This window comes from Aulonocara stuartgranti (genome assembly GCF_965226115.1).
Source record: "Aulonocara stuartgranti genome assembly, chromosome: 3".
In the NCBI taxonomy this organism is placed as follows: Eukaryota; Metazoa; Chordata; class Actinopteri; order Cichliformes; family Cichlidae; genus Aulonocara; species Aulonocara stuartgranti.
In genome coordinates, this window is record NC_138941.1 from 51,459,717 (window position 1) to 51,475,472 (window position 15,756).

Below are 15,756 nucleotides of genomic sequence, written 5' to 3' on the forward strand. Positions count from 1 at the left end.
AACTTCTTCTCTAATATCAATAGTCCTACATTACGCAAGGTTAGGCGAGGCCTAATCTTCATTGATCATAAAATCTCATTAGCGGGATTGAACGCTTAATTAGTGGAAAATTTTGCAATGTTGGGATATAAAAATTGTGTTTATTTTTCCACAGAATCCTAACACCGTGGGCGAAATTCCATCTTTGGTGAAATGTACAAATTTCCACTGATGCCTAAAATCAAATCTAGTGGCGCCACAAAACACAGCTACTAATGTATGATGTCACACTTGCAAATCAGAAGCATCTTGACAGTATGGTTTGAGTTGTTGATTGTCACAGAAGAAAAATCCAATGACTCAGCTGGCACTGTGATTGATTGCGTGCTGGCAGGTATGCAGGAACATGTTTTTATGATGTTTGTTCTTTCAGTAATGGGCTTTCAGTTTTAGTGCCCCATGGCGGTTTAAGGAGGTCATTCCCTGTCAAACAGTACAAACTTGAGGCAAATTCCACAACTTAAAGGTATTTCCCCAAGAGTTTGATTCTGGACATTTGCCTACCTTCCTCCTCGGGCTCCTGCCTCATGCTACACTAATAAATTTTGTTGATCTAATATGAATTTATGTTTAATTCGCAGAATATTATTAGAACTGTCACTCTGTTGGGCTTTGAACTAAATATGACAGTTTAGTTGAATCACATATTTTGTCAATCCAGGGAATCACCCTCAAAGTCAAATATACTTAGGATTTCCAGCCAGCCTTCATTTGGCCAAGAAATGGCAACCAGAGATGTACCAGTCCTACTTTCTACAGTTCTGATCTGATAATGATCAATGACTTTGGGTATCAGCTGAAATCCAGTAGTAATCTGATAGCAGTGTCACATTAATGAGCTGTGATTATGTTTTTTTTAAAAAAAGAACTGGGAATCGTTCTTTTGTGTAAGACAATGAATTGAACACTGGTTTCGTAACTTCGTAACTACAAAACAATTATCTCTACAAATATAAACTGTACTGGTAATAGGTTTTTCTTTTGTTTTTTCTAAATTTAAGGTACAGATGAACATAATAAAACAAAATTAATTTATATTATCCCTTTAATTTATTCACTCTAGTTTATTTTCAGCTGTCTGTTAGTCTTTGCTGCTATTAATAACGGCCACGTTAGATTCTCCTTCCCTGGTTCTCCCCTGTAGAGGGGAAGCTGAAAAATATAAAGCCAGGTGACGGCAGAACATTATATTACCATAAGTGTCATAAAGTATTTCAGCAAGTCTTACACCGCTTGTAACGAAAGTTACAATTTTTTTTGGTTGTGTCGGCTAACCTGACAACAGTTGCTGGTTTGAATTAGTGTCATGGCACTAATTTGTGCGACGGGTCAGAGCATTTTTGATGATACCCGATCCAGCTTTTAGATTGGACTGATATCCAATCCAAATATCAGATTAGTGCATCCCTGCAAACGATTAATGGAAACTTTACCCCAATCAAACAATAGCATTTTATCAGCCTCGCTGAGTAACAGTTGTGTAATTTTAGTACCTGAAGTATGGCTGGTGTAGATTTGAAGTTTTATTAGACTGGAAGTGCAGCAACTTAAAAACCAACTTAAAGTTAACTCAGCTGGCAGACTAGCATAAAAAATGGAGCTACGTATGGAGAGAGAGAGGAAAAAACTAAACATGGGTTTTAGGTGTTAAACGTCTGGCATTTTCCTGTTCCTGCCATTTTTTTTTTTTTTTTTTTTTTACTTTGATTCCTGCTCACTGATCCACTACAGGACTTTACTGGCCTTAAAATACAAAAACAAAAAACCCACATATGTGGATGCATCGCTTAATTATTCACAGATACCAACTGTCATAAGGTGAACTACTAAATTAGCAAATAAAACTGTCATTAGAATAAAAACCAATCAGCGATTGACCCAGCTGGTTGCCTGAAGCAGATATATTTCAGTCACACAACCCTAATGCACTGTAATGTAAAAGAGCCTCTTGAGGCCTCTTGAGTGCGTTCTGAAAAAAACAAAACAAAATTTTTTCTTCATTCAAACTTCATTTAGGACATTTAGCAGCAGTGAGAAATCCTAAAGATTTCAGGATGTCAGCGCAGCATCTAGCTCGGCGGTAGCTCGTTAACGGAGATTTGCCGTGTTGTGGCGTTAAGGTCATTTCAACGAGATTAACCTGAAAGCACTAGTGGGAACACAACGAATATGACTGCACATTTACGCCGACATCATCCTAGTGCAAAGACAAAAACAACAAGCATGCTACTAACTTTAGCCGAGTCATTTAGACAGCTGTTAGCACATGATTCTCCTTATGCTGCTAAGAATATAGCCCAGAAGAAGCGGATAGTATAGCTTCTTCAGCCGGCTTTCAGGTGTGTCTGCCGGAGGTTTCTTCCTGTTAAAAGGGAGTTTTTCCTTCCCACTGTCGCCAAAGTGCTTGCTCATAGGGGGTCATATGATTGTTGGGTTTTTCTCTGTATCTATGAAGCGCCTTGAGGCGACTTTTGTTGTGATTTGGCGCTATATAAATAAAATTGAATTGAATTGAATTGAGCTTTTATTTTGGAAAGAGACATTTCTCTGTAATAAACTCTCTTTTCCAAAGATGAGTGATTCCTCAATCAGATACAGGGCTTGCAATATCGCTAGCCCGACGTCCTGGGGCTAGCGATTTTTTTCAGTCGGGCTACCAAAATCTATCTCTTCCCTGCCCGTCGGGCTATTGTAGGAAGGAAAAATATATGTCAATGCTTTTGCATTCTTTCAGAAATGTAGCTGGGTAATTATGTCATTGGCATCGGTGAGCCACTGTCAATATGTGACATATTGAAATCGCGTTTGAATTTGCGCTTGTTTTTTTGCTTTCACTTTGCAATCGTGCGAACTGTGTATAGAGAGCGACAGCACTGATCTGTGAGTGATGATAATTTGCGCACCAATTCCTCTGACATCGTCTTATTAATCGTTAGCTTACTATGCAAACATGACAAGTGAAATCTCCCGCAGCAAGCTTAAACATGTGAGAGGTTGATCGCGCAGAGAATCGCTGAGCTTATGTGAGTGCGTCTGTAAAAGCAGCAGGATATATATTTGACTACGATGACCTGGATGACTGAGAACCTTCACAGACAGATATATATTTTAGTTCTGCTGAGCCAAATAAGACAGGTCAGGGTGAAGAAGTGACAGCCAAAGAAAAGCTTACCACAAAACGGAGAAGTTATGACAAATCAGACTATAAGGCAAAAAGAAAGTGCAGCTTTATGGTTTCATGGACAAAATAATTTCTGTGGCTGCAATATGACGAGCTAAATAACCAGGGCTGCACATAAGTGGTCCGCAGGTGCGCATTCGCTGTCAAAATAAAAAACACGCACAAGGGTTAGGGTTAAATTTAAAAACTGTACTTTTGAGTTAAAATATATATTTATAATTTTAATAAATGACAAATTAAGAAGGCATGAACATTTTTTTTTGTATCGAAAAAATATCGAACCGTGACACCAAAGTATCGAACCGAACCGAACCGTGAATTTTGTGTATCGTTGCACCCCTACTACAAACGTCACTGCTGTTTAGTTTTCTGTCTTCATTTATGCTGGAAGTGATAACAGAGCTGTACGTTTTATTTTGTTTCCAAAACCCCGCAGTCAGGACATGCTATATTGTATTTAGATAGACGCTAGCGAGCTAACTTCCTGCTAACTTCTAACTCCGTTAAATGTCATAAATTCCGTTTTCATGGATGCCTGGATGTTAAACTCAGTTGTTACACCTGGTAGAGCAGAACGCTGATCATTTTATTAAAGATGAAAGACTTTAGACAGTTTTTCAACTCTCAGTAATGCCATAGTGATCGTTTGATATATGGACCTGCAGCGGAGTTTAGACCCAGACACGGCTAGTGACGTCAGACTGAACAATCGGATTGTCAAAGTGGCATACACCTGATCAAACACCTGGGAGTGGCCGCTTCTCCTTCTGCTCTTTGTCATTTTTACGGCTGCACCTTTTCAGCGCTCCAGTTCTCACAGCCTGTACGTATCTGTGGCTATATATAATCACAGGCTCCACCACCCTGAAGGTGGTGTGTTTGTGTTTTCCTGAGTGAGGAATTATCAGCAGCTACCAGCCAGCTGCCTGCAAGTTTTGATTATAGAGCGTGAGTCAGTCTTTCTGCAGCCTGAATCATAGTAGAGCATTCTCACACCCCTCTGTTCATGCGTTTGTCTTGTTTATCTTCACATTTTCCTGGATGAGGACGTATAAACAGAAACCGCCTGACGGCACAAGCGGCTCCTGTGTTGGACGGAGTTTGAGTCATTCAAGTCTTCAGTTTCACTCAGTGCTGGCTTCAACATCATTTTGAGGAAACAAAATGATACAAATTATACAGAAATGACTGGCAAGTTATAAAACTGGCCACTTTGTTGTAATTGAGATGTTTTTTTATTTCTTGTGTGACTGAAATTGGTCATTTTTGTGGTTTGAGTTGTTTTATGTAAACCTACCAAACAATTAGTTGATTCTTTTGAAGAATTGATAGATAAATCAGCCATTAACCCATCAAAACAAAAAGAGTTGGTGGTCTTTCAAAGCCACACAGTAACTCAAACAAGGCAGCGGCAGATCGGTAAGTCCTGTGAGGTAAAATGACAAAATTACTGTTGTTGTCTGAGGAGTCTGGGGGATTTTGAGAGAGCAGTATAATTACTTCAGTTCCTCATCGGAAACGGCTGTCTGATGAAATGGTGAAAATACTCTAAATATAGCTAACACTTATAATTTGTGGTTATCGTTTTTTTTCAGTTGACAGTAAAATATTGTGGTGCTGATTGTTCTCAGCATTGCATTGCTTATCATCTTGTGCAGCTGCCTGCGTTTAGATTAGGGCATAATTTTTAAATGTTGGATTAGTTATAGGCGACACAGTAGTCTGGTGGTTAGCACTGTCTCGTCTTAGCAAGAAGTTTTGTATTCGCCAGCTGAGTGGGACCTTTCTGTGTGGACTTCTGCATGTTGCCTCCAGGTACTCCAGCTCCTTTCCACAGCTCCAATAGCTTATGGGACCAATTATTGATTTTAAATATGTTTTTTTTTTTTGTTTCCTGCTTTAAAATAAAAACAGCCAACCACTAAAGAGGATTTTACCTTCCACCAATGGAAAAGCACCAAATCTGTGATAAAACATTATTTGACCAGTCTTTTTTAGCATAAAATGTTTTTTCAGGTGGCAAAAAATAACTGGACTGCACCGGGCTTCCTTTAGATTCAAAGTTAACCTAAGAACCATAGACTCAACAATTTACAGACCAGTCAACCTTATAAACATAGTTATTCTAAAGCTTCAGTTTGAATGGGTGAACAATATAAAAGCTAGTAAGTTATAAGTTCTCTGACAGCAGGTTATCCAGCAAAACTACTTCCACGCACACGGGTATTTTTTCTAAACAGAGATTTTCTGTTTTCGTTTACAAAAAACAAAATCCCGTTCACACGTGCAGTTATGGAAATAATATCTCTGTCGGCATGTAAATGCAAAAAACGAAGTCAAAGCTCTTAAGAGCACAACAGGTGGCCAATCGGGAGTCTATGTGAGTTCTGTCTAAATCAGTGGTGCACAGTGTGACGTCAAAAAAGGCCGCACTCCTTTTACATTGCTTGACTAAATCTCTGTTTTCCTCATCCACGCGTAAACGGCCAGACAAAGTTTTTGAAAATTTTCACATTGGCAGGACTTCTTAAAACTCTCCATTTACATGTGGATGAAAGGCCCAAACATGTAGAAAAAGATGCGTTTTGAAAGATACCAGTGTACGTGTGGAGGGGTGGGCGGTATAAACGGTATACGGTAGAAACAATATAAATTTGGCCAACGATAGAGATTTTGACTATACCGCTCTACCACGATAGGGCATGTTGATGGAGTCATCGAGCTGCGCCTGTTTTGGTCAAAAGCATTGCAGCGGCTGCAAACAACATCATCTGTAAATTATGCCGGGCGACAGTAATAGCAAAGAGACGAAGCACTTTTGGAATATGGGGAAAGCCAAAAATAGCGCTTCCTCCACTTCCCTACCATTGATTCATTAGTGCTGAATTCTCTCGCAGCTGCTCTATTCCCATGTTGTTGCAGTAACCTGACTAACCTCGTATTGCGGATGGATTATCTCAGTTGTTCTCTTGACTGAAGTTTGGTCCGTTTATAGCATTTTGCCATGCAATTGCATTTGTCCCTAACCACCCGAAACCCTCACATTAACTTTTACTGAGTGGTAAAAAGTTTGCGTTCATCCTTCAGCTTCACTGTGCTAATGTTATGCTAACGTAACTGTTTTGCTAGCGATCACGTAGCACGTCATTATATACCAGCTAGTCCGACTTCAGTAACCTTACAAAAGTCACTGCTGTTTAGTTTTCTGTCTTTATTTATGTTGGAAGTGATAGCAGAGCTATACATTTTAATTTCTTTTAGAAATCTCTCAGTCAGAACATGCTATATCATGTTTAGGTGGAAGCTAGCGAGCTAACTTCCTGCTAACTTCCAACTCTGTTGAATTTAATAAATTCAGTTTTCATGGATGCCTGGATTAATTGTTACACCTGGTAAAGCAGCAACGCCGATCATTTTATTAAAGATGAAAGAATTTAGACAGTTTTTAACTCTGTGATGCTGCAGTGTTCGTTTGACTTTGGGACCAGAAGTTAACGGAGTTTAGGACCCAGATTACTCCGTGAGGCTCCTGACTACGGCAGCCGTAATGCTCCAACAATCCATCAAGCGGTGCGGCTTCATAGCTTACCAAAGTCGTACTAAAATATTTTTGACAGATTTCTGCGCGCTGTGTACCACATAAAATCAGTTCGAGGTCAGTAAGCACAACCAGAATTCCTACATAAGGTACACTGTCGATTTTTGAGAAAATTAAAGGATTTTAAGTGTGCCTTATTGTGTGTAAAATACGTTATACAGAAGAAAAGAATATATCGCGATATATATCGTTACCGCACATGCTTCAAATTATACCGTGATATGGATTTTAGGCCATATCCCCCAGCCAAATGTGGTTCCATTTTTTTATACATTGACAAGATGTTCAGTTAGCTCAAAGTCTTTCAGTGATTTTGGCTTTCAGACTACAAAACATAGTACACTTTTCAGCTTTCAGCTTTCTACTGCTGCCATTGCCCTGTGTGCTTGGTGCTTGTTTTTCTTCATTATATTGCATGAGTGACGTCACATGGTCTTGCAATCTTCTAATCTGAATGTGTTCTCCTTTGGAAATTTGGCACAGGTTGATTTAGTGTGAATCGGTGCTCTGTAGTAACAACGTAGTTTACTGCCCACTTACTGTACGTAATACGCAGCTAGTGCTGGCAGGTGGCAGAAATATGTGCCATTTCCCAGCCTCAAAATTTGGATAAAAATTCATTAAAATACCAGATACTGCCAGACAAAGCTTGCAGGAGCTTGGAGTAAAATCTTTGGATAATGGTCAAATAATTTTATTTGTAGATAATATGTACTTATTTTTGATATATATTTGACTAAATGCAAGCCATTGGTTTACTTATTTACCTAATTTTATCTGGTTCGAGAGCGGGAGGAAACACAAATTCTTTGGAGACCGCGTCATGAAGGGCATCTTGCAAAAACATCTGCCAAATAAAAAGTGCAGGGCCAGCCACAGTGGTGACCCATTGTGAAAAAGAGACCAGCCAGAAGTAGATATTATTTTGGCTGCACATCCCTAGACTTTACTTGTTTTTAACTTGTTTTAATAGTCAACTTGTTGCCAATCACCTATTATTGGCCCTACTTGTCCCTGATTTTTTTTCAGTACTGGCTGTAGGGCAAAAACAAGAATCCTAAATATCGTTCACCTGCTCCCCACATAGTTGCTCATCCTGCAGCTGGACATATGCCAACATATGGAGCTGTAGCTGTCAGCTATAAACGGTCTTCTGCTCGGAGGATCTGCTGTTAGCTGGAGAGCCAGTCAAACCAGAATCTGCAGTATGCTGAGAGCTGTTTACATGCAGCCGCTCACCGACGTTCCTCGAGGACAAAGAACTGCCATCTGCACCTGCAGTCTAAGATGTGGAGTTGTAGTCCCACCATAGGAGAACAGACAGATAAGTGTTGCAGAAGGTATTTGCCACAAAGTAAAGAAAATATTTTCAGAGGAGTAGTTAATCATTGTGTAGGTGGTAGAGGTGGGCAGCTCAATATAAATATTGATAGTATCGATACTTGCACTGGTATCAGTATGTGATTGATACTAGCACAATTGGATCGATATTTTCTTCCTCTCCTCAAAGTCTAGTATGTGGAGAGTGGGCTGGGCCTATCCCTGCTGTCTTAGGCCAAAAGGCTGGTTACACTGTGGACAGCTCGCTAGTCTATCGCAGGGCTACCACAAAGAGATCATTCACACTCACATTCACACCTGTGGGGAATTTAGAATCACCAGTTAAGCTAACACTACTGCATCCCACTGAACTATTTGGCAAATGTACGATGATTCAGCACATGAATCATGACTCACTGCTTTTTTTTTTTTTTTTAATTTTCAAATAAAATATACATACATACATACATTGTATGCAACATACATACATACATACATACATACATACATACATACATACATACATTGTATGCAACATACATACATACATACATTGTATGCAACATACATACATACATACATTGTATGCAACATACATACATACATACATTGTATGCAACATACTGTTACACCCCGGCCTAGGCAACCGGGGTGCAACGTAGAAAAACAAAGATAAGGAAAATAAAACCACGAAGGCTCTCCACCAAATTCCCAAAACGGAAGTGTCTCAAAACGAAAGTATTGACAAAACCCATTTACAACTATTTACAACAGACTATTTATTTACAACAAAACACCAAACTATTTACAACACGGGGGAGATCGCGACCATGACACACTGAAACACAGGGTTTAAATACATAGAGGGAGCAATCAGGAAAATGGACAACAGGAGGGAAACACAGCTGGGGCAAATTAGAACTGACGAGACAGGGAAACGTAAACTGAAAACACTAAGATAACACAGACTTTCAAAGTAAAACAGGAAACACATAACAGTCACGCCAAAAACAACACACCGACAACACCGAAACGTAACAGTTCCCCCCACCCAAAAATCAAACATTTAACACCAAGTGAAAAGTTTGATCCAGACAGACGAAGCCGATGAAGGCTGGAGCGGTCCCACTGACCCTCCAGCAGACGACGAAGGCTGGAGCGGTCCCACGGACCCTCCAGCGAAGGCGGATGAAGGCTGGAGCGGTCCCACGGACCCTCCAGCGACGACAAAGGCTGGGGCGGTCCCACGGACCCTCCCCTCAGCGAAGGCAGACGAAGCTGATGAAGGCTGGAGCGGTCCCACTGACCCTCCAGCAGACGACGAAGGCTGGAGCGGTCCCTCGGACCCTCCAGCGAAGGCGGATGAAGGCTGGAGCGGTCCCACGGACCCTCCAGCAGACGACAAAGGCTGAGGCGGTCCCACGGACCCTCCAGCGACGGCGGATGAAAACAGACAAAGCTGATGGAGGCTGGAGCGGTCCCACGGACCCTCCAGCAGACGACGAAGACTGGTGCGGTCCCCCGGACCCTCCAGCAAAGGCGGATGAAGGCTGGAGCGGTCCCTCGGACCCTCCAGCGAAGGCGGATGGCTGAAGCGAAGGCAGACGAAGCTGATGAAGGCTGGAGCGGCCCCACCGACCCTCCAGCAGACGACGAAGGCTGGAGCGGTCCCACAGACCCTCCAGCGAAGGCGGATGAAGGATGGAGCGGTCCCTCGGACCCTCCAGCAGACGACAAAGGCTAGGGCGGTCCCCGGACCCCCCAGCGAAGGCAATCCCGGACGAGTCCCCATATGTTACACCCCGGCCTAGGCAACCGGGGTGCAACGTAGAAAAACAAAGATAAGGAAAATAAAACCACGAAGGCTCTCCACCAAATTCCCAAAACGGAAGTGTCTCAAAACGAAAGTATTGACAAAACCCATTTACAACTATTTACAACAGACTATTTATTTACAACAAAACACCAAACTATTTACAACACGGGGGAGATCGCGACCATGACACACTGAAACACAGGGTTTAAATACATAGAGGGAGCAATCAGGAAAATGGACAACAGGAGGGAAACACAGCTGGGGCAAATTAGAACTGACGAGACAGGGAAACGTAAACTGAAAACACTAAGATAACACAGACTTTCAAAGTAAAACAGGAAACACATAACAGTCACGCCAAAAACAACACACCGACAACACCGAAACGTAACAATACATACATACATACATTGTATGCAACATACATACATACATACATTGTATGCAACATACATACATACATACATTGTATGCAACATACATACATACATACATACATTGTATGCAACATACATACATACATACATACATACATTGTATGCAACATACATACATACATACATACATACATTGTATGCAACATACATACATACATTGTATGCAACATACATACATACATACATACATACATTGTATGCAACATACATACATACATACATACATACATTGTATGCAACATACATACATACATACATTGTATGCAACATACATACATACATACATTGTATGCAACATACATACATACATACATACATACATTGTATGCAACATACATACATACATACATACATACATTGTATGCAACATACATACATACATACATACATACATTGTATGCAACATACATACATACATACATACATACATTGTATGCAACATACATACATACATACATACATACATTGTATGCAACATACATACATACATACATACATACATTGTATGCAACATACATACATACATACATACATACATTGTATGCAACATACATACATACATACATACATACATTGTATGCAACATACATACATACATACATACATACATTGTATGCAACATACATACATACATACATACATACATTGTATGCAACATACATACATACATACATACATACATACATTGTATGCAACATACATACATACATACATACATACATTGTATGCAACATACATTGTATGCAACATACATACATACATACATTGTATGTATGTATGTACAGTGGGGCAAAAAAGTATTTAGTCAGCCACCGATTGTGCAAGTTCCCCCACCTAAAATGATGACAGAGGTCAGTAATTTGCACCAGAGGTACACTTCAACTGTGAGAGACAGAATGTGAAAAAAAAAAATCCATGAATCCACATGGTAGGATTTGTAAAGAATTTATTCGTAAATCAGGGTGGAAAATAAGTATTTGGTCAATAACAAAAATATAACTCAATACTTTGTAACATAACCTTTGTTGGCAATAACAGAGGTCAAACGTTTACTATAGGTCTTTACCAGGTTTGCACACACAGTAGCTGGTATTTTGGCCCATTCCTCCATGCAGATCTTCTCGAGAGCAGTGATGTTTTGGGGCTGTTGCCGAGCAACACGGACTTTCAACTCCCGCCACAGATTTTCTATGGGGTCGAGGTCTAGAGACTGGCGAGGCCACTCCAGGACTTTCAAATGCTTCTTACGGAGCCACTCCTTTGTTGCCCGGGCGGTGTGTTTTGGATCATTGTCATGTTGGAAGACCCAGCCTCGTTTCATCTTCAAAGTTCTCACTGATGGAAGGAGGTTTTGGCTCAAAATCTCACGATACATGGCCCCATTCATTCTGTCCTTAACACGGATCAGTCGTCCTGTCCCCTTGGCAGAAAAACAGCCCCATAGCATGATGTTTCCACCCCCATGCTTCACAGTAGGTATGGTGTTCTTGGGATGCAACTCAGTATTCTTCTTCCTCCAAACACGACGAGTTGAGTTTATACCAAAAAGTTCTACTTTGGTTTCATCTGACCACATGACATTCTCCCAATCCTCTGCTGTATCATCCATGTGCTCTCTGGCAAACTTCAGACGGGCCTGGACATGCACTGGCTCCAGCAGCGGAACACGTCTGGCACTGCGGGATTTGATTCCCTGCCGTTGTAGTGTGTTACTGATGGTGACCTTTGTTACTTTGGTCCCAGCTCTCTGCAGGTCATTCACCAGGTCCCCCTGTGTGGTTCTGGGATCTTTGCTCACCGTTCTCATGATCATTTTGACCCCACGGGATGAGATCTTGCGTGGAGCCCCAGATCGAGGGAGATTATCAGTGGTCTTGTATGTCTTCCATTTTCTGATGATTGCTCCCACAGTTGATGTTTTCACACCAAGCTGCTTGCCTATTATAGATTCACTCTTCCCTGTCTGGTGCAGGTCTACAATACTTTTCCTGGTGTCCTTCGAAAGCTCTTTGGTCTTGGCCATGGCGGAGTTTGGAGTCTGACTGTTTGAGGCTGTGGACAGGTGTCTTTTATACAGATGATGAGTTCAAACAGGTGCCATTCATACAGGTAACGAGTGGGGGACAGAAAAGCTTCTTACAGAAGACGTTACAGGTCTGTGAGAGCCAGAGATTTTCCTTGTTTGAGGTGACCAAATACTTATTTTCCACCCTAATTTACGAATAAATTCTTTACAAATCCTACCATGTGAATTCATGGATTTTTTTTTTCACATTCTGTCTCTCACAGTTGAAGTGTACCTCTGGTGCAAATTACTGACCTCTGTCATCATTTTAGGTGGGGGAACTTGCACAATCGGTGGCTGACTAAATACTTTTTTGCCCCACTGTATGTATGTTGCATACAATGTATGTACTGCACTGCTGTCATATGACATGAACCACTCTCACCCTCCAGCAGCTACTCTAGAGTTTTGACTTAGAGGAAGCAGTAGTGAAGGGCTTAACTTATTGTATATAATAAAATATGTTGGTATGTAAGGTGAAAGCATGGTGCCATTATCATTTTACAAAAGTTGTTTTGGAAATTTCGCATCTTGGGTGATTCAACGCATCATGTCATGTTTAAGAGGAAAGAGGAAATGTTAAAGAGTGCTGAGAGTTTCACATGATGCTGTCTGCAAAGGTCATTTTGGAGAATGCTGTGTTTGTACTTCCTCCTCTAGCAGCTGTGACCTTTGACCTCCAACAGGGACATACTTGTACACAGACTTCTCTTGTTTTTGGACAGCACTTGTTAGTAAAAACATGGTCCTTTCTTGCTCAGTTGCACAGTTTCCACAGCTTTGTCCAAGTTTTCCAGGGAAGTGTCATGTTTGTGTTAGCAGCTCACTGACCTCTAACTTTAAACTTTAAACGCTTCTCTTTAGTGCTTCTACCTGACCCGACTCCACCTCTTATCACCTGCTCTGAGGTAGGGCTGGGCGATATATCGAGTTTTTTAAAAAATATCGATATATTTTCATACGAGATATAAGATGTGACAATATCGTTTATATCGATATAGTCTATGTTACATTATAATTATACTTGTGGAGCCGCAGGTTTGCCTCTCTTTCGTCCACTTTTGTCTCTATGCAAGGTTACTCGGCCTCGCCTCTCCTTCACTGAACACAACTCCCCCTCCCCCATAGCTTCACCTGCAGGCAATGACAAGATGAAAGCGGAAAATCTCTGTTAGCGAGTTACCGCGGATCGCCCCGTGCGTGGGGCTGGACAGCGTCAACGTGTTAGCGAGCTAACCGCGCTAACCACATGCAGCCCCTCCGGGCTGCATGGCCTAAAATCCTAACCGCGCTAACCACATGCAGCCCCTCCGGGCTGCATGGCCTAAAATCCTTTAATTTTCTCAAAACTCGACAGCGCGCCTTATGTATGAATTCTGGTTGTGCTTCATGACCGCGAACTGATTTTATGTGGTACACAGCGCTCAGCAATCTGTCAAAAAATGTTTTAATATGACTTTGCTAAGCTACGGAGCTGCACCGCTTGATGGATTGTCGGAGGATTACGGCTACCGGGGAGGAGCCTCGCGGAGTGATACGTACTGTGCTTCAACGCAATATTACCGTACTGTGTGTGTATAAGGACCACAAATGGCACCTGTTCAGAGACGTGGTGCAGCTGTGAAATCTGTCTCTTTGTTATTATGCTCAGCGTCTATTAGTTTACATTTTGACTGCACAATTGTGAGCTTTTTGTTATGCACAAAAACAACATTGTTTTCTTTTATTTATGGACCATGATTATTTAATAAATGCTGATAATTTATTTTTAAGTAATTTCTTCATGTACATCTACGCTGTATGTAAATAAAAGTGCCCGTGTGACATCTGGGACACAGTGTGACTAAGAACTCTCTTTTTGTTCTTACTTTATGGCTTTAAAAAAATATCGAGATATATATCTTATATCACCATCCAGCTAAAAAATATCGAGATATGAATTTTGGGTCATATCGCCCAGCCCTACTCTGAGGCATGTGTGTCGTCACTATATATACATCATCAGTCTCTGTGTGAGATCAGTCTAAATATAAAACACGGCGTATCTTATCTCAGAAGCATATAAGAGGCTATAAAAAGAATGGAAAAATAGGCTCTGCTGATTCAACAGGAATTCCTTCAGGAAGTTTGGAAATGTGAACCAGTTCCAACTTATATTAAAGAAACCCATTTTATTATCTATATCTGGAAGTTGTAAATAATTTAATATATATAATTACACTTGCAATTGGGTGTTTCCACTTCATAGAATGAGTGGCGCTACGTTAATTAGCTGAGCGATCGATATACTGATACACAAAGTCGGTGTTTTACCAATGATTCGATCAGAAGAGTCAGTGACTGTTCGCTGTTTGAACAACTGTGAGAAGCAGGTGTGGTTTAGTCGTGTTCAGTCATGCATGACCAGATGAAGTTCCTCTTTTACTACATTTATTCTATTTTAATTTGTAGTTGTGGTGTTATTTTTAGGGCATGCTTCAAGCTCGGTCATTTGCATATAAACTCTTAAATTCACTTCAAAAACCTTTCACATGCCTATTTTCTGTTTGTCACATAGTTTTAAGGAGACACCAGTACATATTTATGGAAGTCTGTAAATTTAAAGTCATTTACAGTAAGCAATGACCCTCAGAGAATATTTACTTTTCAAATTTGTTTTTGCTGTCATGCACCAGATAATGTATTAAACCAGTGATCCTGCTGACTGGTTAGCTTCCCAGCAGTTTCTTGAGGTTAATGGTGCTTGTGACCTAATGGTGCTGGTTATTTAATAGTCTTCCAGTGTACCCACTTGATATCAACAATGTTAAAGCCAGTTAAAATGTTTATCGAAGTGACAAACAGAATGCAAATACACCTGAGCTATTTTGCATTTGCTTAAACGTTAGCATGAAACGCCTTTTTTCTGAGTATGGGAACTTGGTTTGTTTACCTTTTGTCTAATTCCTGAATGCCTCTAACTGATAAGCCAACATTAAAAATTCCCCTGCTGCATGTCTAATCAGACCCAACGTGAAACAATAACTAGAGCCATTTTTCTTTTTTTGAAGTCTTATAAAAATGGATAATTTAACAGTAACTTAACAGCCTGTAAAATGGTCAGTAATGGTTGAGCAGCTGTTGAATCTTTAACTTCCTCCTGTTACCCAACTGTTTTTCTTTGAGCACCCGGGGACAGAAAGGGCAAAGTGTGACCTCTCAGGGTCACGTAATCCTGCTTTTATTATGATCTATTTATATTTTTATAGTGTGAACCCCAAACCAGTTTTTCCCTGTCAGTGTTTTCACATGACAGGTGAA

At 40.7% G+C, this 15,756-nt stretch overlaps 2 protein-coding genes across 2 annotated transcripts in view; one reads left to right on the forward strand and one right to left on the reverse strand.

The window, feature by feature from the left end:
- The window catches only part of stk26 (serine/threonine protein kinase 26), a 52,045-nt gene that overhangs the window by 4,295 nt on the left and 31,994 nt on the right, over positions 1–15,756 (forward strand). The window lies entirely within an intron of this gene.
- On the reverse strand, positions 8,775–10,341 carry LOC309704052 (uncharacterized protein). Its single transcript, XM_082529004.1, has 2 exons — positions 10,137–10,341; positions 8,775–9,945 (listed from the first exon to the last, which is right to left on the reverse strand). The coding sequence occupies exon 2, from the start codon at positions 9,928–9,930 to the stop codon at positions 9,205–9,207; it is 726 nt and encodes a 241-aa protein (XP_082385130.1). The 5' UTR covers positions 9,931–9,945; positions 10,137–10,341; the 3' UTR covers positions 8,775–9,204.